Source organism: Falco biarmicus, chromosome 5, assembly GCF_023638135.1.
Source record: "Falco biarmicus isolate bFalBia1 chromosome 5, bFalBia1.pri, whole genome shotgun sequence".
NCBI classification, from domain to species: domain Eukaryota; kingdom Metazoa; phylum Chordata; class Aves; order Falconiformes; family Falconidae; genus Falco; species Falco biarmicus.
The window spans coordinates 57,807,319-57,823,937 of NC_079292.1; the positions used below are offsets into that span (position 1 = coordinate 57,807,319).

Consider the following 16,619-nt stretch of genomic DNA (forward strand, 5'->3'; position numbering starts at 1 on the left):
TGCAGTAACTACCGCTGCTTGGCACAGAGATTACCCATCAGCATGAGCAAGAACAAAAATGGCCAGCACATGACACTCATCTTTCCATCATTATATTTTAAGATTAAAACCAATGGAGGATGAGCAAACAAATCTCTGCAGAAAACCCACGAAGGAGAGGAAATGAAATGTCACATTTTTCTTTGTTAGAGACAACAGTCAGTACATCAGAGCCCATTTAAATCTTCCAGAGCAGCTTGACCATGGGTGGCTTTCTTCCAGGCACCCACAGAGATGACGAACCTCCAAAAACAAATCAAAGAAAACAGAACAAAACAAAACAAACATCTTGATCATAAATTAATGCCCTTTAACTTCACTCATGACCACTAAAATGTAATGACAGAGAAGTCAAAATCCTTGCCTCGAAGAAGCACACCACTCCTGGCAGTTGTGCTGACTGCTAAAAGAGAAAGGCCCGTCTGCATCTGGGATCAGCCCACAGGGATGGAGGGAGGAGAAGAGAAAAGGAAGGAGGAAAGAAGCAGCCTCACTTACCTTGGTTTTCTTTTCCCCCCTTCCCTCGTGCTGGGGAATGGGATGTTAGCTACTGCTTACAGCTGGCCCAGAGGCGGCACCAAATGGTTGTGCGGACAGTGGGGATGGCATGCTATTCACGCTTTGCACTAAAAAAAGTCTCTGTAGGCCTCTGCCTACAGGCTGCATCTTCCACTCCTCACAAGGCTTCCTGTCTCTCCCCTCTGGTTTAAGGATGGGATATCTCCTTTGTGGGTCTAAGGTGGCTCCTCCTGGCACCTGCACAAGGAAAAAGTGTGCAGGACTGGCTGCACAATCTCAAGAAACACACTTCGTTACTGTCCATTACAAGGTGCCATAAGAGAAGAGAACAACGGAAAGGAAATGTGTGCAGCTTTGCTGTTATTCCAGGAACCCATCTGCCTCAGACAAGTATGCTCACCTCAGCATCTCTGCTGAGTAGGGGGCTCCTTCTTGAGCCAGGTCCCCAGGGAAGGGCAAAGCAGTATCCTGCAGGATTCTAGCTCTGAGGTATAGCTATGGAGTGTGCAGACAGTGCCAGCTGTGCAGGAGCTCAGGGACTATGAAGAGGATGGCAGCCAGGGGAAGACACTTCATCGCTGCAGCAGCTCAGCATCTTAGGCAGCTACTTCCACCAGCCCCTGCTTTGAGGGGTTCCCCCAGCCCCTTGGATGGAGGCGGGGGTGATCACATCACATGTACCACCACCACTTCCAGGCATCAGTTCAGACGTGTATTTCTTAAAAACACTGGCGCAGAGAGCTGGGAGTGGTGGGAGTGTTCATCCTACAAAAGTTGTTCCTGCGTCCCATGAAGACAGATGGGAGAGACAGAGGAAGCTTGAAACAGGCCGGTGAATGGGAAGCTTGAAGATAGCGAGCAGTGGGGTGAAGAAAACAATGCTGGTGCTAACTCTTGCCCATAGCACAAGGGGAGGACAGAAGGGGGCAACTGCAGATGTTTAACTGTCTTCCATATGCCAGTGGGGAGTGGTGCACCCCACATGCTCAGCAGTGTCCCGGCTGCACAGAGTCATGTGGCGGTGCAGTAGGGGATTTTCCTCCCCACACCTCAGTACTCGAGTTGGGCAGCAGAAGTGGGGAAAAAGGAATGTCCAGGCAAACAAGCAAGGGAAGACAGCGGAAAGCAGAGGTTGGTCCCAATCCAACCAGCTACCCCCACCCAAAGCAGAGGAGGAATCCCAGGCCAGACATACACAGAAATCATGGAGGATGAATCGCCATGTGAAATACATGTTTTCGTAACAGTCCACAAAGTCTTTCCTCTGGCCATGTGGGCACGCTCAGACACCATCAATGAGCTTTTCACCATTTGTGTCCTCCTTCCCGCTACCCTCTCTCTCGCTTCCTCCTTCTTCTTCTTCCGCCCCATCTGTGTACGTGTCCTTCTGCCCATAGTTGAGAGTAGTGCGGGCAAGGTCCACCTCAATGGGAAAGACGTCCGCATCTCGGAGCACGGCATAGCAGTCGTCGTAGTACTTGGACATTGTGGAGACAAAACGCTGGAGCTGGAACACGATGTCCTGCACTGTAGCACAGACATGTTGGGAACAAATCAGGTGAAACCCCCTTCCTGAACAGCACAAAGGCTGCGATCAAGCCTCCCTCGCCAGCGTTAGATATAGTCTCCTACACATTCATTCCTTGTGGCTCCGAGAGCTGATGTCTCAGGCACAGCCACAAAAGACTTCTTCAGCAAAGACTTCTGAGCTGAGATGAAGGAGTATGCAGGTCAAAGCCATGTCTGCCTGACCCCTTCAGGTGCTGGACACAGCAGTGGTACTCACCGTGTTTCTGGTCCAGGAGCTCTATTTTCTCTAGCACATCCTTCCTCATCTTGGCAAAGCGTGTTCGAGCCTCCTGCCGGCAACGCAGGATAAGGCGGTATTCATAGTTCCCAGTGCTGACACGGTAGAGGGGTTCACCCAGAGCCTGCCATGGTAAAGAAAAGCATCACTACTACGCAAAGACAAAAGGACAGGCACCTTTCAACCCAGCACGGAGAAGTGGCATGGCTTCTTATCTGAACTATTAAGACAGGCACTATGAACAAACAAGTCTAGGGTGTGAGGAATATATTAATTTATATCAATCACACGAAAAATTCTGCCCTCCTCTGCAAGCTCTGCCCTGTACGCATTGCATAACATACTATACATACATATACGTGACATACACAGGGACCACTGTGGGATCTACAGTCATCCAGACATAACACTGGAAACCAGGACGGAGGGACCTATACATTGTCCCACAAAATAGTTTTGAGAGAAAAGGGTTAGGTCTGTCAGCAAAACAGCGTTCTTTTCTTGCTCCTACAAACATAATGTACATAAAACCCCACGTTACAGACTATGGCTCGGTAATGCATGCTGCATGTGCCAAAACTCAAAGATGTTACTCTGCTGGGCAAGACTGGGTTTCTTTCCTTCACATTTAGAAGGAAAGATATAATTAAATGTTGTGTCAGGAAAATTTTATTCCTTCCTGGCATTGGGAACTAGGCATTCCAAAAAAATCAGATCCCTGCTCTGAGATCAACACCTAGGGTAAAACAAGATCTTACTTTTACGCAGGGAAACTGGGCATGTCAGGGACACCTTTAGCTATCTTAAACAGAGCTGTTAAGCATTACAGTCATAAAAGTCTAAACCCTAAAATTCCTATTGTTAACAGAGATCCTTTAATCAGTTTTCTTCAACTACAAATGCAGCTTTCACAAGCGTTTTGCTAGAGAGAAGCTAACCCTCCGTTTCTCAGAAAAAGCCCAGAATTAATGATAAGCTGTACACAAATGGAATCTGTGAAGATAACACCTTAATCCTCCTTACACAAGCTAATAGTACTTAAACACGGAGACAGGCAACCACCGAGCAAACAAGCTGCAGAGGAGACGTCTGGTCCCTCTACTATTCTGCAGCACTAGCGATTCATGACAGTTATTTGCAGTGTTTCCCAGGCAGCATTTAAGGCTCTCCAGTTTCTAATACATTAAGAACAAATGCGTGTAATTCTTAGGATGCATTCACCAGTTTCGGTGCACACAGGCACAGGAGAACTCTCGCAATTATAAGGTAGTGTGCATAAGGAAGCGGCAGAAACAAGAGTATGCAGTTGCAGTTGCCATAGTACTGGTACTCACAATGCAGCTGTACTCTTCATCATCCATCTCTTTGACTTTCAGGCAGTAAGACTTTGCAGATTTTAAAATTAAGGAGAAAAAAAAAGGCAAAACAAGAAGGAAATATTAAGAATTAGAAGCAATTCCATCATCATCTGCAGGCATAAGAGCTGTACCATTTCAAGCCTTCCTTCAATGCTGCAGCTAGGGACACTGGGGAAAGCACAGTGGGATCACAGTATATTAAACACCTCAGTGGAAATAAAATCTATTTAGAGAAAGATGGGAAGAGAAAACAGTGGGGGAGAGCGAAGGCACTTAATATTTATATTACAGTAGCAAATAGTTTAGATAAGTATAACCTAGTAAGAGAAAAATCCCGTGTTCATCTACTGTTTAGGAAAACAGTATTAGAGAAGTATGAGGAAAAAACAAATAAAGAGGAAAAAAAAAAGCTGAATTGTGGGAAGGACTGATGTGGGAAGACATGCTGCTGTATTCACTGGCCTTAGGGCTGCAGCTTCAAATACTCCTCTCAACTGGTAAAAGGAAATAGAACAGATGCACTTAATGACTCTACTGTCTTTGGGTGTAGAAAACAAGGTGTCAGTGGAATGGAGGAGGGGAAAAAAAAAGGCACGGTCTAAATGAAAAATATGTCTTGACAGTTGTTTACTTTGGCTGAAGAAAGACTATCCAAAACTACCTGGAAAACACAGACTAGAGAGCTATTTAGGGGAGTTCAAAAGCATAAGTTGCACAGGAACTCTACAAATAAATTAGGAAATTAATTCAGTCGTGTAGAAAGTAAGTCACCTGAACTCTGGGAGATCTTTCTTACCAGTGTGAACCATTAGGTTAAAAGCAGGTGTCTGAATCTGAGTAATCTGGCAGCAGACAAAGAATTGGAAAAAATGATGCATTCTCGCAAGGACTCTGGAAGGATGAGTATGTGATCATACAGGCTATATGTGACTTTCAGGCTATGGCTCTGTGAAACTTAATTTCAACCACCAGTGAGGGAAGAAAAAAAAAGCAAAAAAAAAAAGCAAGCAGCTCGCAGCTCACCAAATATTCAAACTTGACATCCAGGTATTTTTTGATAGTCAGCCTTGTGTCAGGAATGGCTTTATTAAGATACGTATTCAAGTCAGTAAGCATCTGCAAGGGAAACATGCTGTTGCTGAATGTAAAAAACCAAAAAGCATGACTACAGTTCATCAAGTGCAACTTTCTAACCAGCACAGGTCATAAGACTGCCTCGAGTTAACTCTTTTTTGAGCTAGAGCATATCTGAAAGAAAATCTCTGATCTTGACTCAGAATTGCAATGGTTAGAGCATCCAATACTGTCACAGGCAAGTGGTTCCAGTGTTAGAAATGCATGCCTCCCTTCTAATCTGAATTTATCTCCTTTTGACTCATTTAATCTCATTTTCAATTGGTCCTGGAAAGCACTCTCCCTCATTCAAAGGCCCACTACCCAAAGCTGTCCATCCAACGTGGCACTGAAAGTGGTGTCCCAGTCAACATTTAAACCTCTCTTTGCTAAACTAAGTGGACAGACCCCCTGGAGACTTTCACTCAAATATATTGATTCAAATCCTTGAATTGTTCCTGAACTGCTTACTTAAACTCTTTTTAAATTTAGTTGATATCTTTAAATTATGGGTACCAATATCAGGAAAAGGGCTCTAGGGACTCCGCTGATCAAGCTATCCCCTCATCCACAAAAGAAAAGGAGAGGGATACACTCATGCACAAAAGTCAAAGGGACAAGATTGATATATTCGCTACATTACCTCTTAGGTTCCTTATGAAGAAAGAAGGAAAGCAAAGAGTTTTTCCCACAATGAATGATCTTTAAGACCACACCTCCAAAGACAGGCTTCTGTCTTTCTAGATTCCCCTCTTCTCCAGACCACTTACTTCTATGCTTAAATTCATTACCGGCTTAATTGTTTTCAGAAGGTGAATCCCAAACTTCTCAATATTGCGATGGGCATCAGCAAATTTCACAAAGGCTTCACTGGCAGCTGGTTGAGGCTCCCGTACACCAATGACAGAGAAAACGTCTCCAAATGCTGGATGAGGGTAATAAATACAGACAGATGAAAGAAGAGGTTGACCCTGGAGTTGACCCCTTCCCATAACCTTGCAATTAGCTGGGGAATGATGCTATATATTCCTTAAAGACCAGAGGCTGGCAGGGTGTTTTTTCAATGTCTCGTGTGAAAGACAGGACCTGTGTTAGCACCGTAACTGGCAATGCCAGGAAAGCAGCCCTTCCCAGCTCATTTCTGCAACACTTAACTTTCTTTGAGTGAGAGAACCATGCATTTAAGTACTGACTAGAACTCCTGAAACTGGAGGTCAAAGATTTCTGCTCCCTTCACTCAAGATTCTTTACCTCTGTGTGTCTGAGATAGCTCAAAGAAAGCCCTGAGAAGACTCTTGGTGTGCTCTGTCAAGCCTGTGATGGAAGCCAGAAAAAACGTTTAAGTAATTTCATTGAAACATAATGGAGGCATCCTGCTCTCCCATTTGGTGTCTGATGGAAGACACGTTTTACCTTTGTATAACTCTGCAGTCCTCTCCAGCTCCTCTAATCTCTTCACTAGTCCATCTAAGTGGAAACAAGAATCAGAATACAGAATTACAACAGTCAAATCCAGGATGTGGTTAAGACCTGATCAGCCAGAAAAACACCACTTTCTTATCTTTGGTTCAAAACTCCCTCGTCTCTTAATGCCTGTCCCCTGGCCCAACATGGGAAGCTTTTAAAAAACAACTGCAAACTTACTTTACAGTGTGGGGTCATCACCTATTGGCATCCACTAAGTGGGTCCCCACTTTAAATTGATTTGACTTTAATTAACATTTAAATGGCCCCAGCGACTGGATATATCACTCAGGAAGGGCAGAGGCAATCACAACAGCGAGCACAGCAAAAGGAAAGAATTACGATGGAATAAGTGGAACATGCAAATAACAATAAAAAGTAGGTAAGCACAAAAGGGTAAGTGTTCCCTTAAGAAAATGTCCTCCTGGACAACACTTACCATTGCAAAGTATGGCCCGGCTTAATCCCAGGGCATCCGCTGTCCCTGAGCTCATGTTCTCTACCAGTCGATGCTTTACCTTCTTTAATACTAAAGGCCAAAAGAGAGTTGCAAACCAGGATCAGTATCATTTCTATGGGCCTGATAGCATACTTCACTAGTTTCTCAGGCATTGAATAAATTGAACTTAACTCACTTTTGAGGTAGCAGGCAGAAAAAGAATAGCATAGAAACTAGATGTTTGGTCCAGCTGTGCATAACACATCCTCTATCTTGCCTATCTGTTCTGCTCTCACATCCTATATACTTCAATCACCAGAGCTCCAGCACTTCTTTTGGAAGACTATTCCGATCAATCACTTTGCTATAAGCTACCTATCACGATATTTGGAACTAAACTTTGCTTATGCTACTTGCTATATTACTGCAAATGAAGTCAGGAGATGAGGCTGAAAGCAAGACAAATAGTATTTAATGCTCAAACTTATCCCTTTGCTTACTTTTACGTTTTGAATCTTAGTTAAACCCTTTTGTCACCCCTTGGTGGAATTAATTTCTGTCTTTGGTGGTCATACCCTGCAAATAACTAGACACAGTTATACCCTCTTTAGAATTAGATGACCCAGCTACATGTATTTAGGGGCAACCTTGCAGGGGTGCCAAGTGCCCGCAGTTCCCAATAACTCAGCTGAAGCCACAGTGTTCAGCATCTCTGGAAAATACCATATTCTCACCACACCTCTGTTTCCCCAGAAATCCATCTCACTCTTCATGATTTTCCTGAACCCCTGTCAATTCATTAGAACTTTAATCACCATGAAAATAAATGAAAGGAAAAAGAATATACAGATTTTTTACAAAAGTGAGAAAGGTAGACCATATAAAGGTAGACAGGCATTTCATCACTGTTCTCCAAGCTGAGAAACTGCAACCAGTGTTTTTCAATAGATGCATTTCTGTGTACAGCTAAAAATCTCAAAGGTCAGCATAACTTACATGTATTAAAAATAAATAAATTACATTATTATCTAGTTGAGTTTCATCATCCATGTTAAACACAGTGCAAGAAAACAAGCCTCCCGCAACAACAGTCAAGCCGCAATTTAACTTTTAAAATTATTTCAAGAAGTCAGGGAAGTTATCTTTTAAACCTGCAATTCTCTTTGACAGTATCCATTTGAAAATGACTGAGTTAAGAGGAAGAACAGAACCAAAATTTTACTTCGGTTTTGCAGGGACCAGTCTTTCATCCCTCCACGTCATTTTAACACTCTAGGGAAAAAGAAACCAGTCTTACCAATATCCAAAGACTTGCCCTGCTTTGGGTCGGCCTGAAGCTTGTTGTAGTGTATCGTCACTTCTCCCTGTAGAAAGAGCAAACCCAAAACTGCTGTGCTGGAAGCAAGTAGCAGTGGCTTCCTTTACCAATGGACAATAAACCATTAACTATGACCCAGAAGCTCCAGTGGCCCCCTCCTACCTCTCACCTTTACCATCTGTATCATCTTGGCCACCTCCACCTTGGTCTTCCCTTTCACGGACTTCCCATTCACTCCTGTGATTTCATCACCAGCTGCTACGGTGCCATCTAAGGCTGCTGGAGTGTTATCAAATACCTAGCAGAAAGGAGAAAGAGCACAAGTAGTGTGGAATCAAGAGGAAGAGAAAGGTTAACACAGGGCTGAAGAACAAAATACAGACAATTATATTCCTCTTATTTAACTCAGTTGTATTTTGTTCACAGTGAAGCTGCAGTTTTTCCCCTTTCCTAACTAAGAGGTGGGCTGATCATCTTGCTCTCTCAGGAGGTTCTTGCCTCCAGGACGTACCTCCCCAGTGAGAGGATTTCTTGATGTTGAGAATGTCCCTGTGAATTCTAACATGCTCTCCAAGGAGAAGGATAGTTTCAGAAGTCTTAATTTAACTCTTCCACACCATTAGGTACTAGGGTGAGGAAATCTTATTCACTGGTAAGTGAGATGATGTCTCCCACTTTGAGGAAAAAAAAATAGCATAGGGACTCTCCATGCTTTCCATCTCCCAAGCCAACACTGTTTTACCAAGATGTTTTATTCTTCCTCCCTGAGTGCAGACCTGGACAATGTAGAGACAGGGGCAGTACTGGGCTCCTCCCCCAATGCTGATCCCAATCAGGTTCTGGGAATCCTTCTTCAGAGTCACTGTCCCAGGTACAGTGGGGATCCCCCTAGAATGAGAAAGGGGGAATGAATAACTGAACATGGATGGCAGAGCCGCACGTGTATGAAACAACTGCGGTGTCTGAGTTGATACAAACTGAAAACACGATGGGCACTCCACATTTGAATTCATCGCATTATCACCACCATAGAGTCTATCAGCACAGGCCAGCAGAAAGACCTTCTGGGCTATCTTTTTTGAGACTGCATACACAGATCAGAAGTGGGAGAGACACCCTCACTCACGGCACTGAGTGAGACACCGAGGAAATGCTATCATGTTTTAGAGATTTAATCTGCTTAGTGCTGGAGTGAGAGGACAAGTTGCACAGCATAAATGAGATGCAAGACAAGTGCTCCATGTTAAATTAGTTGTTAATCTCATCAAAGCTTTTACTTCTCAGGAAATACCAGTGTCCTCCTCCTTACAGACCTAAGGAGTCCTGAGTTTCTCTCCATTTCTTGCCTCATTATCTTTCCTCCATTATAAATATTTTTCTCTCTGGCTAAGGTCAGTAATTTACAGAAGATCTGTCAGCACTGCTTTGCAATCAGAAATGCAGGGTAGTCATTGCAGAGCAACAGAAAGCATTCTCCTTTGCTCACCAGTGCATCAATGCCCCATCCCCAGCCCCCATAGGGAGCAAGAAATCAGAACTGAACTGACTCTTCAGCACACAGTGACAGCAGCAGGCAAATTTATCCACTCCCATGAGGTCTTGGCTGCAAAGATTATTTCTGTTGTTGGCAAAAAACAGGGAAAACCAAGCAAAAAACTTACAGCTTATCTTCCTCAATATCATAGTCCAAATCCGCAAACATTGTTTTGGTTAAATGGAGCCTGTTTGTCTGAAACGGCTTATTCCAAACTCCCTGGGAAGAAAGAACAGAATAAACCCCAATAAACCAATGATCTCAACAGAAAACTGCAAAGAATCAACCTGTCACACTTGTTGATCTCCTTTTTTTTTTCTTTTTTTCTTTTTTTCCCCTAACATCACATCCTGGTCTCTGTTCTTTTATCAAAGATGAAAAACATGTCAAGTGTTTCTGATTCTTTGCTCTGAATGAGACAGGAGAAAGTCCTTGAGTTTGAATGCTGTAGGTTTCAAAACCCACATATGTGCAGCATTTCCAAAACAGAACAAAAAGTCGTCCCTTCTGGAAGCTGTTTCTTCACATGCTCAACCGGCACCACGGCTGCTAAAGATATTTACAGTTTTATCCCCTACATCTGTTAAACATGTCAATTTAGTTCTTGACTTCATAGCAAGTCATGTCACATTTTGACATCCATTTCCTATCTCAGGAGGCTACGCAAAGCTTTTTGCAACTCATTTTCCCAAAAAGCCTCATTATTTCCCCACACACGAGCCCCCCGTTCTGTTTCCTATTTAATTTTGGACAGTAATTAGCAGACACGTCTTGTTTCGCTCGTCCTTTGGCAGCACCCAAGGCACGGTGGGTGATGTGGCCCGACCCCACCAGCCGCCACCAGGCTTCGCCGACAGCTGGCCACGCTGCATCCCGCCTGGCGGCGGCCTCGCACATCGGACACAGCCCTTCGCCGCTGCCTGCTGCGTGGCCCCCACCCCCGCCCTCCCGCCGGGCTGCACCCCAGGGCCCGCGGGGCGAGGGCCCGCCACGGGCGGCGGGGCGCTGGGCCCTGGCGGCGGGCTCTGCCCGAGGCCTCAACCCCAGCCCCGGGGGGAACCGGGCGCCGGCCCGGCGGTTTGAGGAGGGGTCGCCCTGGCAGGGCGCGGTGCTGGCGGAGGACGACACCCAGCCCCTGCCCTCACAGAAACCGTCGCCGGGGCAGCCGCGGGGGGGCGGCCCTGGGGGGCGGGGGGTGTCCCGTGGCTCACCGGAAGTGGCCGCCTGGCGCGCGGCCCCCGCCGCCACCTGCCTCCCGGCGCTGTCAACCCGCCGACACGTCACCGCCGGGGCCAGCCCGGAAGCACCCGAGCGGCCGGCGGAGCCCCGCCCCCTCCGCTCGCGCCGTGCGTTGCCATGAGGACGGCGACCCGCGGGGCGGGGCCAGCTCGCTCCCGCCGCCATCTTGAGAGAGGCGAGGCGTGGCCGTAGTGCCGGTGCCGGCGCCCTGGCCCCAGCCCGGCTCTCGGGCTCCCCCGCGGTGGGGGGGCGGGGGCTCACCTTGGCCTCAGCGGAAGGGAAGGGGCCATCCTCCCTCCGGCCAGGCAGGCCCCTCCGGTGCGGCGGAGTGCTGCTCTTGGGAGTAAAGCGCCCTTCGGGTGCGTGGTGTATCCCGGCCCCGCCCGCCCCGAGGCCTTCGGGCCCCTCCGGCCACCGCAGCGTGCGGAGAGGGAGGGCTGGGCAGCCTGTTGGGGCCGGGCCTGCAGCCTCCAGCCCCAGGTTTTGGGTTACATCCGATTCCAGGTTCCCGAGGCACCCCAGTCACCGCGGCGCCGGCAGACGGAGCCTTTGAGCTCCCTAAGTCGCAGAAGGGGAGCTGCAGTGGTGGCAGGCGCTGAAGAAGAGGATGGGAACTGCTAAGTTGAACAGGCATCATGGCACAGCATGAAACAGCAGCACCGTTGCTTGTCCCGCTGTTATTAATGGACCACGGTGAACTATTGGCCATTCATTCACCAGGAAGGGCACCCAAAGTGTGCCCACAGCAAGGAAAAGGCCCTGTTGCACTTGTTGCTTGGAAAAATACAGAGCTGTTACCCATGGGAAGTGATGTACCCTACACGAATACACCCAGCACCAGCCTCCCACGGAAAGGAGCGTTTCAGAAAAACTTTTGTGAATGTGAACACACCCTGGACTGATGATTCAGATGACAGCAGGGACACAAAGAGCTTTGAAAGTGGTTGGTACAATTGCCCCTACTGCTGGCAGGCCAGCAGCAACCTGTGGAAGCAGTGATTTGGAAGCTGATCAGCACAGCTGTATGCAAAACTACTGTGCTGCCATGTGTATGGCAGGATCGCCAAGCTTCTGCACGTTTTTTCTCCTCTGTGATATGTGTGTGGGGGTAGTGGTTAGGTGTTCAAATTAATTTTCTGCCTCCATCAAGATAGTACCATCACTGGGAAAGTGCTTTGATTTCCCAGAAGAATGTGGTCACCTGTTGCATTATGTGTCATCTCTTCCAGCTGCTGCTGTCTTCTGAGCAATTACCAGCCTGCCAAACCTGCCTTACTGATGCAGATTAAAAAAAAATAAAATTCACTCTTTGAACTGAGTACTTCTCCGTAACCAGGAACAAGGACTGGCCGATGACAATGACCTCTCTTCCTGGCTGTGAGAGTGGTTAGTGTTTGCAGTGTGCAGCTATGAACCTCTTGACTGCATACATCAAAACATCAGCTGAAGCCACCCACAATGCTGGAGTACAAGGGCAAGAGTGTGTTGTTAATAATCACTTTGAAGTCCTAGGTCTAGGGGATGATTTATTTATGAAGGGAAGTTGAATAAAAAATGCAGTCCTTCAGGTATAAGCTCTCTGAAGAGAAGACTGATATCCTGACTGTGGATGCTAACAGGAATTTTACATCAGTGAAACACCAGAATTGATGAGCCAGGCCCTGATCTCTGCCTGTGAGGAGCTTGCTGTGGCTCAGCAGTTCAATGGCACTTCACTGCAGCTGAGGATGATACAGAGAAGGCAGAGCCAGCAAAAGGCAAGAGGCAAGGGTTACAAGTTGCAGCATGGAATTCCAGTGCAATGAAAGGGGGAAAAAATCCACTGTGAGGGTGGATAAGCACTGTTATGGCAGCCCAGAGAGGTGGTGGAATATCTACCCCTAGAGACAGTGAAAATTTTACTGGACAGATTCTGCAATCCTGAGGTCCCGAGAGAGACTCTGCAACATTTGGAAATGTTTTTGCGTGTAATTCTTTTTCAAATTCTTGGATCAAAACAACTGTCTGTAACTTTCTTCTTCTTAGAATACTTTGAAATGCATTAAAACAAAAAAAACCCATCTGTCCTCCTCAGAGCTAGTAGCTTTGCTATTGACAGCTAGGGGTTGATGTATTTGTGACACATTGCAGCCCGCAGTGAAGTCCAGCCCTTGGCTAGCTAGGCACAGCCCAACACAGAGGCGACCCTGCATAACCCTGCCCAAAGTTGAGTGTTAATACAGACAGAAGCTGAATAAACCAGTAGCACACATCAGATCGTCAGCAGAGGCAGAAACCAAGTCTTTCCCAGGCCACGGCAGGTCTGGGAATCCCACACTGGCCCTGTGCAGTCTCCTGCTTCGTGGCAGGGTCACCCCGGAGGAGGCGACCACCAGGCTAGTCAGCTGGGCTTCATTTCTGAGAGGGGAGCTCCACCGTGTGGGCCCTGCTGAGAACCTCGGCTGCAGGAAGCGGGTCTGGATTCAGGCGTACTGGATTTGCAACCGTAGGATATTTTTCCTATTTTACTGCAAGGGGAAAAAAAAACCCGTTTCCCCCACGCCTAAGAGAACACCTGCATAACCAAAATCATTTGGTTGTGCCCAAGGGGATTGGTCAGGGCCTTGTACATGGCTGGGCAACAGACTAGTTAAAAGCAGTCCTGGGTCCTCATTTATCTTGCACCCACTTCTGCTACTAGAGCTGCAGGGGAAAAGAACAAGCAGCAAATGTCTCCTCTCCTGGCAGCTCCTGCCATTAGAAAGAAAGACAGTAGGCAGAACTGGCCTGAGGTAAAAACCCAGACCTTCTGACACTAGCAAGGCCAAAACCGGTAGGGCTGATGCACCTTGCTTTTGTATTGCTCCAGTGATGTCTGCACATTGTGTATGTCCCTGAAGCACTGGCTGGTGTGTGTGTGTGTGTGCTGACTGACCCTGCTTTTTTTGTGTGTGTACAGTCATTCTAACATGTCCGGAATCGATTGGATTCTCTCTGCATGAGATGGAGAATGAATCTGCATGTGCCCTAAAGCCATTCATTAGAAATCCAGCCAATTGCCTCCTCCCAAGGGAAAAACTAATGAATTACTGATGCAAACGGTTATCTAACATACAAAAAAATAAGGCTAGCCTGCATGTAAAAGAATCCCAGGAAGCTGTTCTTTTCCAGGAATAGGTCTGATTAATTGTTGTATCAAAAATTTGAAACAGTTTTATCCTGAAAAGTCTATCAATACAGCCTGGGTCAAGAGGGCTCAGTTTGCAAGTACAGACATTTTTCCACCCCCAGACAGACAATCCATGAAAAGTCAGCCTAGGCTCTGGGAGTCAAACTCCTTTCTGCTTGTCTTTCATCGCGTGTAATAAGAAGTCTGCAAGCAGATCACACTTTGCATGACTGGTTAGCTTCTTGGCACTCAGATGCATTTCTCTGTACTGGGTCTGTGTTGAATCTCGTGTTTCTGGCTGCTGTTCTGCTACTGTTGTCAGCGTCAACACAACTAATGCTGAGCTAACATCCTCCTTGATTGTTGTCCCTCAAACCACGTTGTCTGTTTTGAGGGGAACTTCTAGTGGGTAAGTGTGGGGATTGTGTTTCCTGCCCACTGTTCCACAGCCTGCCTGCTCCGTCCCTGCCCTACCTCTGCTAGGTGCTTCAGACCCCTGCAGGGGCTTCTACATGGTGCAGATGAGAGATGGAAGTGGGGGTGGCCCCATTTGAGGTGGAATAGGGGACAGTCATACACAGGTGTGGTTTATCACATGTCAGGGTGGGTGTTTGCTGTTAGCACTTGCATCTTGGGGCTACCAACTCAGAGAGGAAGGGGAGAGAAACCTTGAAAACATTGCTACAAATGACCTGACTGCTGATTTCCCAGCCTGTGGATCTTACTGCTGCTGTATTCAGACTCCTCCCAGGATGAGATGAACCTTCAGTTCATTCTGACAAAATGGAGATATCCTTCCCCATGGGGGCACCAAGCTCTTGAGTGCTTGCCCCATATTGTTTCAGCAGAACACAGTATTGCTGTCCTTCGGAGTTCAGGCTGACTTAGTCTGGATGGTGAAATTTTCCATTTTTGGGGTGAAAAGCAGTATTTTTGTGCACTGATTGATTTTTTCTTTTGTAATTTTTTTCCTCCCCAGGTGTTTTTATTACCCTGCCTCTGAAATTTCCTGCATTTAGGGTTATCAGAAGCTTATCTAGAGGGAAGAAGCCTGGTAAAATGGACACTGTTCCGTGGTAGATGCATTGTATTTCCACACGCACCAAACATGTTTCATTCCCCCTTGACTTTGTTCCCACAGATTTCTCCTCCTAGTCAAGGAGGTAGGTCTCAGGACAGTCTGTTCTTCCCTGCCACTAACACACTGCTCACTGCTGGCACCCAGAAGGTACAGCTCTTACCTCCATGAAAGCATTACACGCAAAGGCGGTATTTACAACCTGGAAAAAACAGTGACTTAAAGCCTAATAGGTTTTCTGAGATCCTGCAAGTGGAAAATATGAGCCCTGGCTTGGCTGATGGTTTTTAATTTATACAGCAACTTTCAGCCTTCCCACACCAGGGGCATGACCACACGTTATTGACAGCCCAGGAGGACTGCCAGTCTGGTAAGGCACTGTCAAAGCTTGTGGTCCTTGGGTTGAGCCCTTGGAGTGTTGAGCCCCACAGTGGAAGAGTGACGGGGCATATGGGGGACCACATCTTGTAAGCAATGGCAGAGTGGAGGGTGGGAAACAGGCAGAGAGTTGCCCTCATTATGCATGGGTCTAACATGGCCAATTACCCCATCCTCTCCTCACCTCCACAATGTAAAAGACTCTTGTTGAGAGCGGTCATAATTCACGGTGAACACCCTGCCTCCCCCTTACTCCCTTCACACCCGCTGCTCTCCATTTTCCTTCCAGAAAAAAATGTGTCTTTGATGAAATGAAATGGCTCAGTCAAAAAAACCCTCAAATGGTTGGGGACCCCTGCACTTGGCCACCCTTGCCCACTTCCCAGCTCTATTTCTGGCTGAGTTTGGAGTTTAAGTGGGCTGACCTTGTGCCCTGACTGCCCCGGAGGTCAGTGATGAAAGCGGATGGAGGCTTCACAGTCAGGTCTCTTGTGTGTGACTCTTTTGTTCCCGGGACAAGGGTGTGCAGTGCCTGGGACAGTGCTTAATTGTTCGGGAGCACTGCTTTACCCGTCATGCCCTTCCCCGGGTGGCCCCAGCCCTTCTTGCTCATGCGTGGGAGGGAGGCAGCTTCCCCACTCCGAGTAGGGAGGAGGAAGCAGAGTCTGGGTTGCTCGGCATCATTTCTGGCTGTTTATCAATCAGTGTAATAAATTTTGCAGAGTGCCAGAAAGCCAGAAAAAAGAAAGAACGAATGAAAAAGAACTTCCTGGCATTTTGTGACTCCTGCCTGTCACTGGGTGCATCCTCCATTGTCCTCCCATGCAGGCAAGAGCAACATCACCTTGCCCCAGCCAGCTCCTGGGTCTATCTGCTGTGCTCCATTGGGATGCACCCTGCTGCGAGAACTCCCTCCGCCCTTCTGCAGATGTTTAATGAGGAAAGCCCGATGTGTCAGGTCTGAGGCACTGGGCTTAGCCCACGTGGAGGTGATGGGTTCACACCAGGCAGTGCAGAAGCTTCGAGTTGGGGCACATCAAAAAAGCTGGGTGGTATTGTGGGGGAGCAAGCCCAGGGCTGGATGTATTGAGGGTCCTGAAAAGCTTTGCTAGACCTGAGCTGGGCACCGCACCTGGCACCGCCCTGAGGACACACAGAGGAGCAGTGAGTTTGCTGTAGTTGTGC

At 47.2% G+C, this 16,619-nt stretch overlaps 1 protein-coding gene across 2 annotated transcripts; it reads right to left on the reverse strand.

Moving 5' to 3' along the window:
- Positions 1–76: 76 nt before the first annotated feature.
- PICK1 (protein interacting with PRKCA 1) lies at positions 77–10,927 on the reverse strand. 2 transcript variants are annotated; one of them, XM_056340947.1, is made up of 13 exons: positions 10,803–10,927; positions 9,719–9,810; positions 8,834–8,945; positions 8,227–8,355; positions 8,037–8,103; positions 6,740–6,829; positions 6,250–6,303; positions 6,088–6,150; positions 5,628–5,761; positions 4,747–4,839; positions 3,700–3,750; positions 2,345–2,489; positions 77–2,085 (listed from the first exon to the last, which is right to left on the reverse strand). In XM_056340947.1, exons 2-13 carry the CDS (start codon positions 9,757–9,759, stop codon positions 1,841–1,843), a joined length of 1,224 nt encoding a protein of 407 aa, XP_056196922.1. In that variant the 5' UTR covers positions 9,760–9,810; positions 10,803–10,927; the 3' UTR covers positions 77–1,840. The 2 variants fall into 2 exon arrangements, with proteins under 2 accessions (XP_056196922.1, XP_056196923.1); XM_056340948.1 differs by lacking the exon at positions 4,747–4,839.
- Between the last annotated feature and the right edge of the window lie 5,692 nt (positions 10,928–16,619).